Source organism: Phocoena sinus, chromosome 2 (assembly GCF_008692025.1).
Source record: "Phocoena sinus isolate mPhoSin1 chromosome 2, mPhoSin1.pri, whole genome shotgun sequence".
NCBI lineage: Eukaryota > Metazoa > Chordata > Mammalia > Artiodactyla > Phocoenidae > Phocoena > Phocoena sinus.
In genome coordinates, this window is record NC_045764.1 from 133,187,563 (window position 1) to 133,200,193 (window position 12,631).

Genomic DNA, 12,631 nt, shown 5'->3' on the forward strand with positions numbered 1-12,631 from the left:
GGAGCCAGAATAGTGTAATGCAATGCACAAAAGCACAGCATGCCAAGGGAGAACGAGGGAGGGGGTAATCGCAGCCTAGAGAGCAGTAGCAGCAACAGAACAAGCCTGGAGAAGTTAGAATGACAGATCAAGGTACTATAATAACTGGGGACTTCATATCCAAGGCATGATTCTGATAGACCTTTGCTAGCCACACATCTATAAGGTAAGTAGGAGCATGGAGTAGATAAATGAAGACAACATTAATCAGGCAGAAATTCAGACAGAAATTCACACCAAGACCCTAGTGATGAGAAAGCATTCAACCCTTTAGTGAAGGATTGTTGGTTAAAACTAACTATACACACACACATATTACAGAGAGTATGTAAAATATGCTGAATAACGGTGTTCAGATGAAGTATAGAAATTTTATACTTAGGTGAAGTAAGTTGTTTAAAAAGTTTTTGTGTGTTTGACTAACCAATGGCGTGGCTTTAGTTACTTTGAAATAATTTATTTCTAAAGCCCCAATTAAAAACAAATTCGTTACTAACTGAAGTAACATTTCCTGCAGCATCTTGTCACTATAGTAATAACCTGTCAGAGAATGTTAGACAAAGGGTGCTGAACGGTGCAATGGAAGGTTACTGATGCAATTATTTCTTTTTCCTAGCCCTTTACTTAGGGTCATAGCCCACCAGTCAGTTGTTTATACATAGGGTGGCTTTGCAGTATTTATTTCTTTGAAAATTATTTAACAGTCTTGAGAGGCAGTGACTGACAATAATATGCAGAGTTTCCAGTATGAGTGCTTAATAAATGGGAAAACAATAAAATCCTGTATGGGGAGAAACAGCAGTCAGTAAAGCTGTTATACTCTAAAATATTTTAAAGCCATAGTAGTAACTATTTAGAAAAGCATAAAAAGCAAACAATGCATCGGCTAAATTATAATAAAGGAACTTTTATATCCATTAAAATGTTTACCCAAATAATTTCCTCTTAAATTCCTTAGGGGATTGAGAGAAGGTATGGGAAAGCGGACAGGGTATGGATTAAAAAAAAAACAAAAAAACCCCCAACAACAGCAAAACATTTTTTTGGAACCATGTGGAACTCTGCTGACGACAAACCGGGTTGTTACATCCTGCACCGCGGCAGTGTGCTTCAAGTGCCTTCAAGACTCCCTCTAATCCAGTGCCAACTGGCGAGCCCCTCTAAATTTCTAGACGTCTTCAAGCTCTTAAGGACTTGGTTTTGGAAGAGGAGGCTCCCAGGTGCGCCTGTGCGACACCTCCGGATGTGTGCCGCGACACAGTGACACCGGGAAAGCAAATGCTCTCATACCCCGAGAGCAAGTTCTTTATTTACAGCTAACTAACCTGGGGAAACTAGGCTAGGCTTGGGAACCTTGACCGCTGTGCTTCCGGGATCCTGCGCAGCCTTCAGCCGCTGGAAAACTCGGCGACCAGGGCTGTGGACCCCGCGCTGTTAAGTTTGGGAAAGGAAGCGAGGAAAAAAAAAAAATAGAGCTGCTCCTTTAAGAATTTCTTTTCCCTTTTACTCTATGTTTACATAACACCCGGGCGATCCACCGCAGGGCCCGAGGGGGGCGGGGAGGGGACTTGGGCGGCCCCACGCGCCGGGGGAGGGGGCGCCGGGTGGGCGGGGGGGCTGCTGGCGTCTCGCGGAGGGCCGGGCGGCTCCCACCTGCCCGCGCGCCCGCGGGGCGGCTCAGCGGTCCGGCCCCCGCCCCTCCCCCTCCCCCGCCCTTCCCCCGCCCGCTGCCCCCGCCCCTCCCTAGCTTTCTCGCTCTTTCCCTTCCTCCCTCCCGCGGGGCTTCGGCGGCGGCTGCGGCTCAGGCGCTCGGCGCGGGTAGGTCCCCCTGCTGCCTGGTTCCATTTGTTGCCGAGTCCGGCTCGGGGTAGCCGCGCTGCGCGGAGCTCCGGAGAGCCCGGCAGGGCAGCCGCGCAGCCACGACGGAGCAGCCGCGGGATTGGCCGCCCCGCGCCCCCTTCGCCGCCGTGCCCTTCCCTGGCGCGCTCACTCCCTTCTCGGGATGGGATTGTAGCGGCGGCGCGGACTCGGCGGGGGTCGCGGCGGAGGCGACGGCGGCGGCCGAGCAGGGCTCCATGTTTTCCCCCGGCCAGGAGGAGCACTGCGCCCTCAACAAGGAGCCGGTGAAATACGGGGAGCTGGTGGTTCTGGGGTAAGTCTGGGGGTCCCCGACCCGGGGAGCTTTGGGGCGGGCGGCAAGCGCTCCGGGCTGGGTGGCAGCAGCGCGCCCGCATCCCGGAGCAGGGCCAGCGGGGTGGCTCGGGGGCTCTGTGGGGATCGCCCGGGCGCATGGGTCGGCGCGAGCGGCTCGGAGGGCTGGGACGGCGGGGGCGGGGAGGCGCGCGCGGGGCGCTGCGGCGGGCACCGGGATGCGCTCTCCGCGCCGAGGACGGTGGCGAAGGAAGTGGCGGGTCGCGGCCAGCCCGGGGCGGCGGCAGTGGCGGGGACTGGGGCGACCCCGCGCCCCGCGGGGCTCAGCGTTCGGGGACCAAGTCGTCGGTGGTACCGCAGGGATAGGGGTTCGACTTCCCTGCGCGCCCCGGGCCGGGTAGCGGGGGTAGTGGCCAGGGCTGAGGCACCGCCGTCGCAGGCACCACGCGGTGTCCGAGGACACCCCCCACCCACCACCACCTTGGCGAAGCTGAGAGGCCCCCGGGGGCCCTCTGACCCCGCTTACTGTGAGCCCGGGGCCCGGAACTCCAGGCGCGGCACCGCCGGCTCGGCCGCAGCGGGCAGTGGGATCCGCGCGGGGGGCGTCCACGGGCAGCGCTTTGCATATTGTTATGGTGGCCGCCACGGGTAGCCGCAGCCCGAGGGCACTGAACAGTCTGTGACTCGGTCGGGAGTGTCCCGGAGTGGGCAGGAACGCCGCTGCCCCCCACCCTGGGCTCCCGGGCACGGGACCGCATCCCTTTCGTCCCTCGGTCCTGGGATTCGGCCTCGCAGATGTCCTCCCAGCGGCGGGGAGCTCGCCAGCCCCACCCGCCTCGACTCCCTCCGCTTGTGAAAACCACATTTTGAAGATAGTAATTACCTACAGTCGTTAAACGGCAGCAATTAGAGACTTCATTTTCTTTCTGAGTTTCCTTGTGACATTTCTATTGTTTACCCTTAATAAGCCAAGAGAAAGGCTTCGCCAGGATTAAAGCAGGGTAAAGTGGGCAGTGAAAGGGGAGCGGAGTGGGGAGGGGAAAGTGCGGGGAAACTCCGGAGAAGAAGCAACTTGGGTTTAGTATTGGAAGAGAAAAGATTATTTTTCCCTTTGGATCTGTCACTCCTGAGAACCCGCGCTTTTGTCCTTCTCTCTTGAAAGACCTGTATTCTTAACATTATGGGTGCTGAAAGGTAGGCTTAGCACACATGCGAAGAGTCATGGGTATGGAAAAACTCAGGGCACTCTGAAAAATGTGTTTTGATAACTGAATACTTTGAAGTAAGTGCCGACTTAAACATAATTTTAAAAAGAAGAATTTTTAAGAGGAGCTTCCAGACACAGCTCAGCTCTAAGTTGTCTAGTCCAACTTACCTTGTTGCTACAGTATTAGGTGGAATATCATTGGAAATCTCATTACCTATTTGGAAGCTGTTTGCAGATAAGCATTTTTCTCACCTGCATCTAATTGTACTTAAAAGACAGATATCAGGGTTCACTGGAAGGAGAGAGGAATGGGAGGAAAAAAGCCAGAGTTTAGCTTGTTTTATGTAATCTCAGCCCAGCCTAAATATTGTGCAGTTTGGTTTTGTTTGTGTGGCTGGCTTCAAAGTATGTTTAACATTGTGAACCTGACACGAAAGATTAACTTAGGCCAGGACTTTATTTCATTATTTCCTTTTGAGGAAATCGTTGTTGAGATGTTTCATGAAAGCAGTGTGTGAATGGGCCTGGAGAGGGTTTTGTATTCACAGCTGGAAGTGCTGGGCATTCCAAAGCCCTGAAAGGGATTTATACCCTGGATTGTCCTAGTATCACAGGCTTACTCTAAAGTAGGCTATGTAAATGCGTTGCCTATTGCATGTGCTCTGTCCTTTAAGAATGCTTTTTCAGGAGACACTTCATATGACAGAGTTGGCACTTACATCAATACTTTGGGCCACTCAGCAGTTATTTGTGCACCTACTATGTGCCAGCACTGTTCAGGCATACCGGCTCCAGCAGTGAACAAGGAGGTTTCATTGTAGTGTGGAGCGGCAGGTATAAACAGGAGGAAACATGTAAACAAAGGAATAGTTAATGGCAATTTTGGGTGCTGCCAAGTTCTCAGCAGAAGTGCGTTAGCTTGGGAAATGTCTGTTGTAGGCAGGTCTTGCTTCTTTAGCTGGGAGGTCAGGGAAGGTCTCTCTGAGGAAGTGAAAGGTGAGTTGAGACCAGGTTCTGAGAAGATGCTCGTCTGGTTTTTGAATACTTCAGAAGAATTGTGGCCTTTTTCTGTTTTTGAGAGTAGTTTTCTGACTCTCTAGCGATATTGAACACATTTGAAGAATGCGGGGGAAATGGTGAAAAGGTAGGGAGACTTTAAAGAGACCCTTATTAATCATTATCCTACCCTTAGGACTTGAGACAGGACTCTCCCTTTTAAAACAGCAGTAACAAATAAAAATTATTATCAGATTTGCATGTCTGATCATCTAGAACATAAATAATGGCAGAGAATTCTAGTAGGTTTTCTCACTGATAAAATTAACCTTGAGATCTAAAAATGCCCAATATTGATATTGATAGAAGCTTTTTGCTTGTAAAATACAGTGTGTTTTTCATTTAAAAAATAAAAAACGGTTGTGTGGTAGCCCTTTTTGTTCGCTTCTAAATTTCATAGTAAAATGTTGCTAAGAGGTCCTGGAGAGCAGACTGAGGAGCTATATATGTATCTGTCTGTATCCATATATAGATGCTTCTGCGTCTTTTCGTGCTTTACACAATATTAAGAGAATTGCCAGCTAGTTAGGATTTTAGTAGGGCCATCATTTTCTTGGCAGATTGGTAGAATTGAATTATTTCTTGATTTCAACCAGTGAATGCTTCGTAGCCACAACTCATTGTTGTGTACATTATGTAATGGAAGATAGAGAAAAGGACTGGTCTACCTGTCAGGTCTTTTGTGCTGTTAATTTTAAACCTGGCTAAAATGTTGAAGTTGGGGAAGTGTGTCAGGATTTGAGAGGCAGTTTGGTGTAGTTCGTGAGGAGAGGATGAACCAGCAGTCGGGAGACCTGGATTGAATTCCTTTCTTGCCCACTGGCTTTGTGGTAGTGACTTAGGCCCTTACCCTTTCTCTGTTTCTTTAGAAATAATGAAATATGATTGGATTAGGTAGCTGTCAAGGACCTTTCTGGTTTATACCCTGTCATATTGTTCATTGGCTGAAATGTTGAAAACATATAGTTAACATAATCTAGGTAGCCCAGCATGTGTTGATTTTGTATATTCTTAAAGTGAAGGTGTTAGAATTCGAATGGGAACTGTGTTTTAATAGCAGAAAAGATTGATGCTGTGATTACTTTTTTGGAAGTAGAGATGTGCAAAACAGGCATTTAAAAAAGTTGTAATGGTATACATATATTTGGTACATTGGTGTTAGGTTGTACATGAGGGTGTTCAAAATTTGGTAAAACTTTCTGTTCCAAGTTTAAGGAAGTCAGTGATGTTTTGAAATTAAGCTCAGTGGGCTGAAATAATCAACATAAGGAAGAGATAATCTGATGCTGAGATTTTAGAACTGAAAGGGCCCTAAGAGGTCACGGTACATGTTCAGCTCTTTAATTTTACTGAGGAAGCAACTGAGGCTCCCGGAAGGAAGGGGATTTGTTCAAGGTCATAGTTGAGCTGGATCACTACACTGCCGGGTCACTGTTTCCCCATTTCAGGACAGAGTCCAGCAGTGCTGTTAGCAGAGTCCAGTCAGTTCCTCAAAGCTTCAATTTTTCTTGTAACTTTTATGAGGGGAGCTGAATCTCTTTCTGGATTCAATTTAAAGCATGCAGCTCTCTTGCTGACTAATGGCCCATCATGGTTTCTGGAAAAATATTGCTTATTCTTAGTTCCCCTCACCTCACAGTTGAATGGATAATGCATTTTGCAAGACTTTCTTTTTCATTTGATGCTTCACAAAATGTATTTTTATTGGCTTTCTCATCCAAAGGTTTTTTAACCTAGGGTCCACAGATGGAATCCAGGGAGCCCTTGAACTTAGATGGGGGAAAATCATCTTTATTTTTACTGTATTCAAACTGAGATTTAGCATTTCACTCCATTATGTGTATAGGCAACAGATAGACCTGCTGCTCGATTCGTTAATACATTAATCCAGAGGTACATACATTATTGTATCACAACTTAAAACTATCTTGATAACCAAGTATAATTGATTCCATTTTTAATCCTTTGTATTGTATTTTTTGCATTTAAAAATATTTTTCTGGACTTCCCTGGTGGCGCGGTGGTTAAGAATCCTCCTGCCAATGCAGGGGACGCTAGTTTGATCCCTGGTCCGGGAAGATCCCACATGCCGCGGAGCAACTAAGCCCGTGTACCACAACTACTGAGCCTGTGCTCTAGAGCCCGCGAGCCACAACAACTGAGCCCATGAACCACAGCTACTGAAGCCCATGTGCCTAGAGCCCGTGCTCCACAACAAGAGAAGCCACCACAATGAGAAGCCTGCGCACCGCAATGAAGAAGCAGCCCCTGCTTGCCGCAACTAGAGAAAGCCCACGCGCAGCAATGAGGATCCTGACACAGCCAAAAAATAAATAAATAAATTTATTAAAAATTTTTTTTTCTGAAAAGGGCTCAGTATACTTTACCAGACTGCCAAAAGGATCCTTCGCACAAAAAAGGGTTAAGAATTTCTACAGATATGACTCAAAAATATTGTAATTGAAACTGACCAAGATCTACAAACGGCTAAAGGTCAGGGGTACCTGCCTATTTCCCTTTGGATTGTGTAGCATTTTATCAGGTAAGACAAAGAGGACTGTTGCTGGAAGAGTTTATGGTCTTTATTTTTTGAAACAAGCAGCTCCGATTTCTAGATGACCATTTTTGTCTTAACCTTGGCATTTTGCCTTGACCCCTCCCCTTGGTAGTAATAAGAAACCTTAAAATACATCCTAACACTTTTCCTTTTCTCATCGTCCTCTCTAATTTGGGCCCAGACATCAAACACTCGTGTCCTTTATAGACTAAAAGGTCTTTGAACTTAAAAAAAAAGAATACAAAACAAAATCTTTGCTGTCGCTCAGCGTGTAGGGTGATCTGCAGAGCTCAGCTCTGTTTGTGTGGATGGAGTGTCTACTTCTGTAGGCTATTAAGGGTCATGATGTGACTGGCTTTGGGTTGCTATATTTTCCTTTACTAACTTTAGCCTTGTTTGGAGTATGTGGCTGTCTGTGTGGTTTCTTGTCTGGCTCTCTCAGATGTGTTTGTTTCTCTCTTTAACACACCAAGCCTGAAACCTTCATTAGGACTTTTCGTTTTCAGTTGTATTTCATCATATGATTAATGTTTGGGTATGCTTTAGGTAAACAGAAGTAAAACCAGGTTGATACAGGTTCCAGCACCTTTACCAAAATATATTTTATCAAAAGGATAAAACATGTACACAGAAAAGACCAAAAACCAAAACCATGCCAGTTGCTGTATTTGAGGGAGACCAGTATTGTCACATTGAGGCAGTGGTTTTGTGTCTGTTATGTGGGGATCAGCAAGGTGGGGCCATAGATTGTCTTTGGAATGGAGAGTGTAGCTCCTGATGGAGCTCCTTGGTATGGGAGAAAAATAACTGAAAAGGAATTTTTGACATCTTTTGATTTAACTAAGGGTTTCCCCTGGCGTGAGCAGAATCTATAAGAAGAAAGTCAGTCGAGGGTAAGAATGATTCTGTTAATGGTTCTTATTGAGCTTACTGTCACTTTTATCTTCTGCAAAATAAAAATAACGAGAGCAGAAAACGCTTCACATTTGTTAGCTTTGTCTAAATCAGCTGTTCTCAGCCACCTTAGTATGTGATGATCAGTTTTGAGGTACATGGCTGGTAATTTATGACACGTAATCAAGTATGGATCTTTTAAATGATTCCAAAATGTCCCTTTAATAACATGATTTTACGCACTCGCATCTGCTATGTTTTCCCAAGTGGGAGAGAAAGGGGTGGAGTTACATCAGGCAAGCCAGGGATTTATTCATTCAACAAATATTTATTGGGATTGTGCTCTTCCAGGCATGGGGGATACAGCAAGACAAGGCAGACACGTGAATTGCTGTCTTATTCTTGTCACAGCCCTTTAGGGAACAGGTAGTACAAATACACAGTTCATTTATTTATTCCACAAATATTTGAGCATCTGCTACGTGTCGGATGCTGTCCTTGGCACTAAGGGATGGACAGGTATCACCTCTGCCGCTGTGGATCCTGCATAGAAAGCAGTTTAGAGTATAAGCTGTGACGGGGGGCACATTAACAGGGTCACCTAACCATGTGCCAGGATGAGAAGGGGTCAGCCAGGTGGAGGTAGAGGGAAAGATTGCTCTAGGAGGAGGACTATTCTACGACCCAGAGGTGAGCACACATGCTCCTTTGAGGAATGGAGAAAAGCCCCAAATGACTAGAAGAGAGTGGTTGGAATGCATAATGTGAGAGATGAGGGTGGGAGGGCAGGTCCAGCAGGATTCGGGACTTTATCCTAAAGGCGTGGGAGACTGTAGCTGGATTTTCAGCTCTGAAACTTGGAGTGGAGAAAGCACCTCTGCAAAGAGGGCTGCAGCAGCGCCGGTGGAAGGAAAAGCCCAGGCAGAGAGGGACTGGGGCGTATGGGAGCCAGCTGCTGTCTGGGTTCCAGTTTCTGGTTCCTGTCCCTCATGAGATCCAGTTGCACCCACTGTCCAGGGTTGCGAGTGACCAGCCACTCATTCAGTGACTCAAAAATACTGACTGAGGGCCAGCACTGCCCCAGACACTGGGCTGCATACCGTAGGAGTGAGACAGAGGGCCCCGCCTGCAGGGAGCTCACCTGTGAATGGGGGAGATGGGTGGTGCAAATGAGTCGGCATGCAGGTAGATGCAGCATTTAATTTCAGAGAGTGTCAGGAGGAAGATGAAGCAGGGTAAGGGGAGGAGAGTGCTTGCTGTGTGTGTGGGGGAACTAGCCAGGTCAAGTGCTGGAGATAAGGTAGTGGGGGCCCTGGTAGACAGGAAAGTCAGGGGAAGCTTTTCTGAGAAAGTAACCCTGTATCCTCTGAGAGTCCCCCATCTTTTTCAGTTTTTATTTACTTTTTTCCGGTTTAAGCCACCCTGAGTGGGTTTCACTCTTACGCCAAAGGATTCCGAGTATCCTGTTAGTTAAGGAGGCAAAGTATGTAAACCATTTACTAAAGGTAAAATAGAAGAGCAAACAAGTAGAAGGACGTACATTTAACCTCCCGAGACACACGCAGGGTTCAGTCCGCTGCGCTGCTCGCCACGTGCCCAGAGTGGTAATTGCGTTCCACTAGGGCTCATTGAGAAGACCTGCTCCTCCCTCCAAGAAGAGTTGACCCCTTGAGGACAAGGGGTGACTTCTACCCCCCTTGGAGTGCGAGGTATGCCTTTTCAGGTGCATGGGAGGTTGGGTTTCTCTGGCACACTGCAGCGCCCTGCTCAGCTCAGAGGTGTCTCTGGGGTTCGGTGACTGTTTCTCGATTTGGAAGGAACGCAGATTCTGGTTCTGTAGCACAGCTGCAGCTTTGTAAACAGTCCTCTCAACCTTAAGGGCCCAACTTAAAGGCTCCCTGCGATACTAAACATGTACTTTACTGACGTCAGATATTCCCGTTTCAACTTTTGTTTTTCTTTTTGTCAGTCACCTAACAGTCATTTTGTCACCTGCAGAAAGTTCTGCCTTGAAGGGAAGCAGGCCGTCTGTTCCCATTCCACCAGCTGCTCGGAGCTGCGTTGCAGCGCGCTAGGGTGGTGCTGCAAGGCCGCGGTCATTAGTGCCTACTAATGACTAACGACGGCTGGGGGGTACAAGCCTCTTGGATGACAGACCTAATAAATATGCATTAGGGGTATTTTCGGCAGCAGGTTTAAGACTACTGCAAGTCATTCTCGACTGGGGTTTTATTTCCAGCCGTCCACATAATGCTTCTCGCTTGCAAACACTTAACTCCGTTCGTACCCTGCTTTTCTTGCTCTGTGTTTAGGATGAGAATCATTATTTCAAGCTCTGTGCTCCCATTCTAATTAGTACTGGTTTAGCAGAATCCAACCAGAGCAGGCAGTTGTGTGTTTGGCTTCCAGGCTGTTGGTATGAAACGGCTGTTTACTATTACCAAGTCCCTTCGAGGAGCCCCCGAGGCCCCTCCTCCTTTCCGGTCCATACCTGGCCTTCTCGTGCTTCCTGCTACACGGTTGTGGGGCGCTCTAATTATAATCAGAACTTGTGATGGGTGAGCAGTGAGGGTTTTCTGGAGCGCTTGACTGATGAATCGATGACCTTGAGGAAAGGTCCTTTTTGCACAAGGACCACAAACACAAAGAAGTGCGCTTCTTGCCAGATCCCAGAAACTTACAGACTGGGTCTCTGCTGTGGTACTTGAGACTGCTTTAGGGTTTGGGTGCTTTTGTTTTTACATGCTCTTGGGTAGAATTCAGAATGGAGTCTGTCGTTTTGCTCTATGGCTATTTGTATAGGGTATGCAGGAGAGCTATTGGAGGGAACAGGTAACTGTACCATGTGTGTCAGCAGTTTATGCTTCTCAACATAAACTGCTTGAGAACTGTTTTCACATAATAAGCATTCAGTTGTTTGACTCTTAAACCATTCAATGAAAGAGTTATATCTAAAGGCCATGTATTGAGGTGGACATTACCCAACTTTCCCAACAGGATTTGCAGGCAGTTGGAGATCAGATAAGAGAACTCAGGGTTTTAACTTAGTCCCACATTCTTCCTCTGTCATCTTCAAATACAGCCAGCGTACCGGACCTCTCTCAGGAGGTGGATCCCCTCCCCGTGCATCTGAGCTAGTTTTGTGATTTGCTCTGACCAGTCTTTGTGACAGAGGTCTGTGACTTTTGGATGTTGCCTTAAGGGGTATTGTATCTTCTGTTTCTGTTCTCTATATTAGTCTGCTGGGGCTGCCATGACAAAATACCACGGGCTCGGTGGCTTAAACAACAGAAACTTATTTTCTTATAGTTTTGGAGGCTGGAAGTCCAAGATCGAGGTGTTGGCATGTTGGGTTTCTCTTGAGGCCTCTCTCCTTGGCTTGCAGATGGCTGTCTCTCGCTGTGTCCTCACGTGGCTTTTTCTGTGTGGGTGCCCATCCCTGGTGGCCCTTCCTTTTCTTATAAGGACACCAATCATATTGGATTAGGGCCCACCCATGTGACCTAATTTAACCTTAACTACCTCTTTCAAGACCCTGTCTCCAAATACATTCACATTCTGAAGTGTACTGGGGGTTTGGACTTCAACATATAAATTCAGTCCTCAACATCTTCTTAGAAGGCAGCTGCCGTATAAAGACGTCTGACTACCCTGCTGGAGAGGGTGGCCCTGGTGGGTGAGAGATTACAAAAGGAGAGGAGGCCTGGTCATCCCCCAGCCATTCCAGCCACCCAGCTGAGGCAGCTGACCTGTGAGTGAAGCCATGGTGGCTTCTTGGTCCATCAAGCTGCCCCAGGCCACACTGCATGGAGCGGAGATGAGCCCTTTCCTTCTAGTTCTGCTGAATTAACGAATTCTAAGTGCCAGTTGTCCTTTGAAGCCATTATGTTTGGGGGTGGTTTGTTACACAGCAGTAGACAACTGAAACACCACAGTATTACATTTGCATGTGGTTCGGTTGTCAGATCTGACAGACTAACAGGAAAGAATTCACTGAGTTTTTGTTTCTTTCAGGTTATTGATTATTTTAATAAGCACAATTTCAGCCTTTTAGATGAGTTATTCCAAACATTAAGTACTGTACGGCCTGAAAACCGTAGATAGCAAAAGCAGCTGTGGAATAACTTTATCATGTATAAGTCATCTATGATCTCTTTGCGTTCGTTAATCTCCATAATCAGTATTATCTCCTGAAATTCATTGAGAGCAGGCAGTTGAAGAATGGCCCGGCTGAGCTGAGAAGCGTGCTTCTGGAAGACGGTAGCATAAGCAGCTTTAAGCCAGGACAGCTAGTCATGATGCCGATTTTCAGCATTTTAAAGGCCACCCAACATGAAATAATAGTACTAACAGAGGTTTGAGGAGGGGAGGTCGTCTATACTAGCATCGTGCAAGTACAGGGCGATGAAGAGCTCATTTGTGTGGGTTGTACCTGTCTGCGACTGTCAGCGGTAGGAAGGAGGTGCAGTTCCTGAAATACTTCCCAGGTCTCATTGATCCCATGGAGCCAAGTTATGTGCTGGGTAGGAAGTGAGCAAAGACAGAAGGTGGCTGTGGCGTGGTGAAGTCTGGGCTGGGCCAGTGTTTTCCTTCCAGAAGGAGACAGTTGTGGACAGCAGCCGAGCTGCCAGCCACGTGCATGGTCCTCGGGGTGCAGAGAAAGAACTACAGGTGTAGATTCTGCCAGCGACTGCCTTCAAACTGAGCACCTTGCCGAAAAAAGGATT

General features: G+C 47.4%; 1 protein-coding gene across 1 annotated transcript in view; it reads left to right on the forward strand.

Moving 5' to 3' along the window:
• Positions 1-1,815: 1,815 nt before the first annotated feature.
• Positions 1,816-12,631, forward strand: part of PELI2 (pellino E3 ubiquitin protein ligase family member 2) — a 208,419-nt gene continuing 197,603 nt past the window's right edge. The window contains exon 1 of the mRNA XM_032623134.1: positions 1,816-2,191. Coding sequence (XP_032479025.1) covers positions 2,115-2,191 — 77 coding nt within the window. The 5' untranslated portion in view covers positions 1,816-2,114. The remainder of the gene's footprint in view (positions 2,192-12,631) is intronic.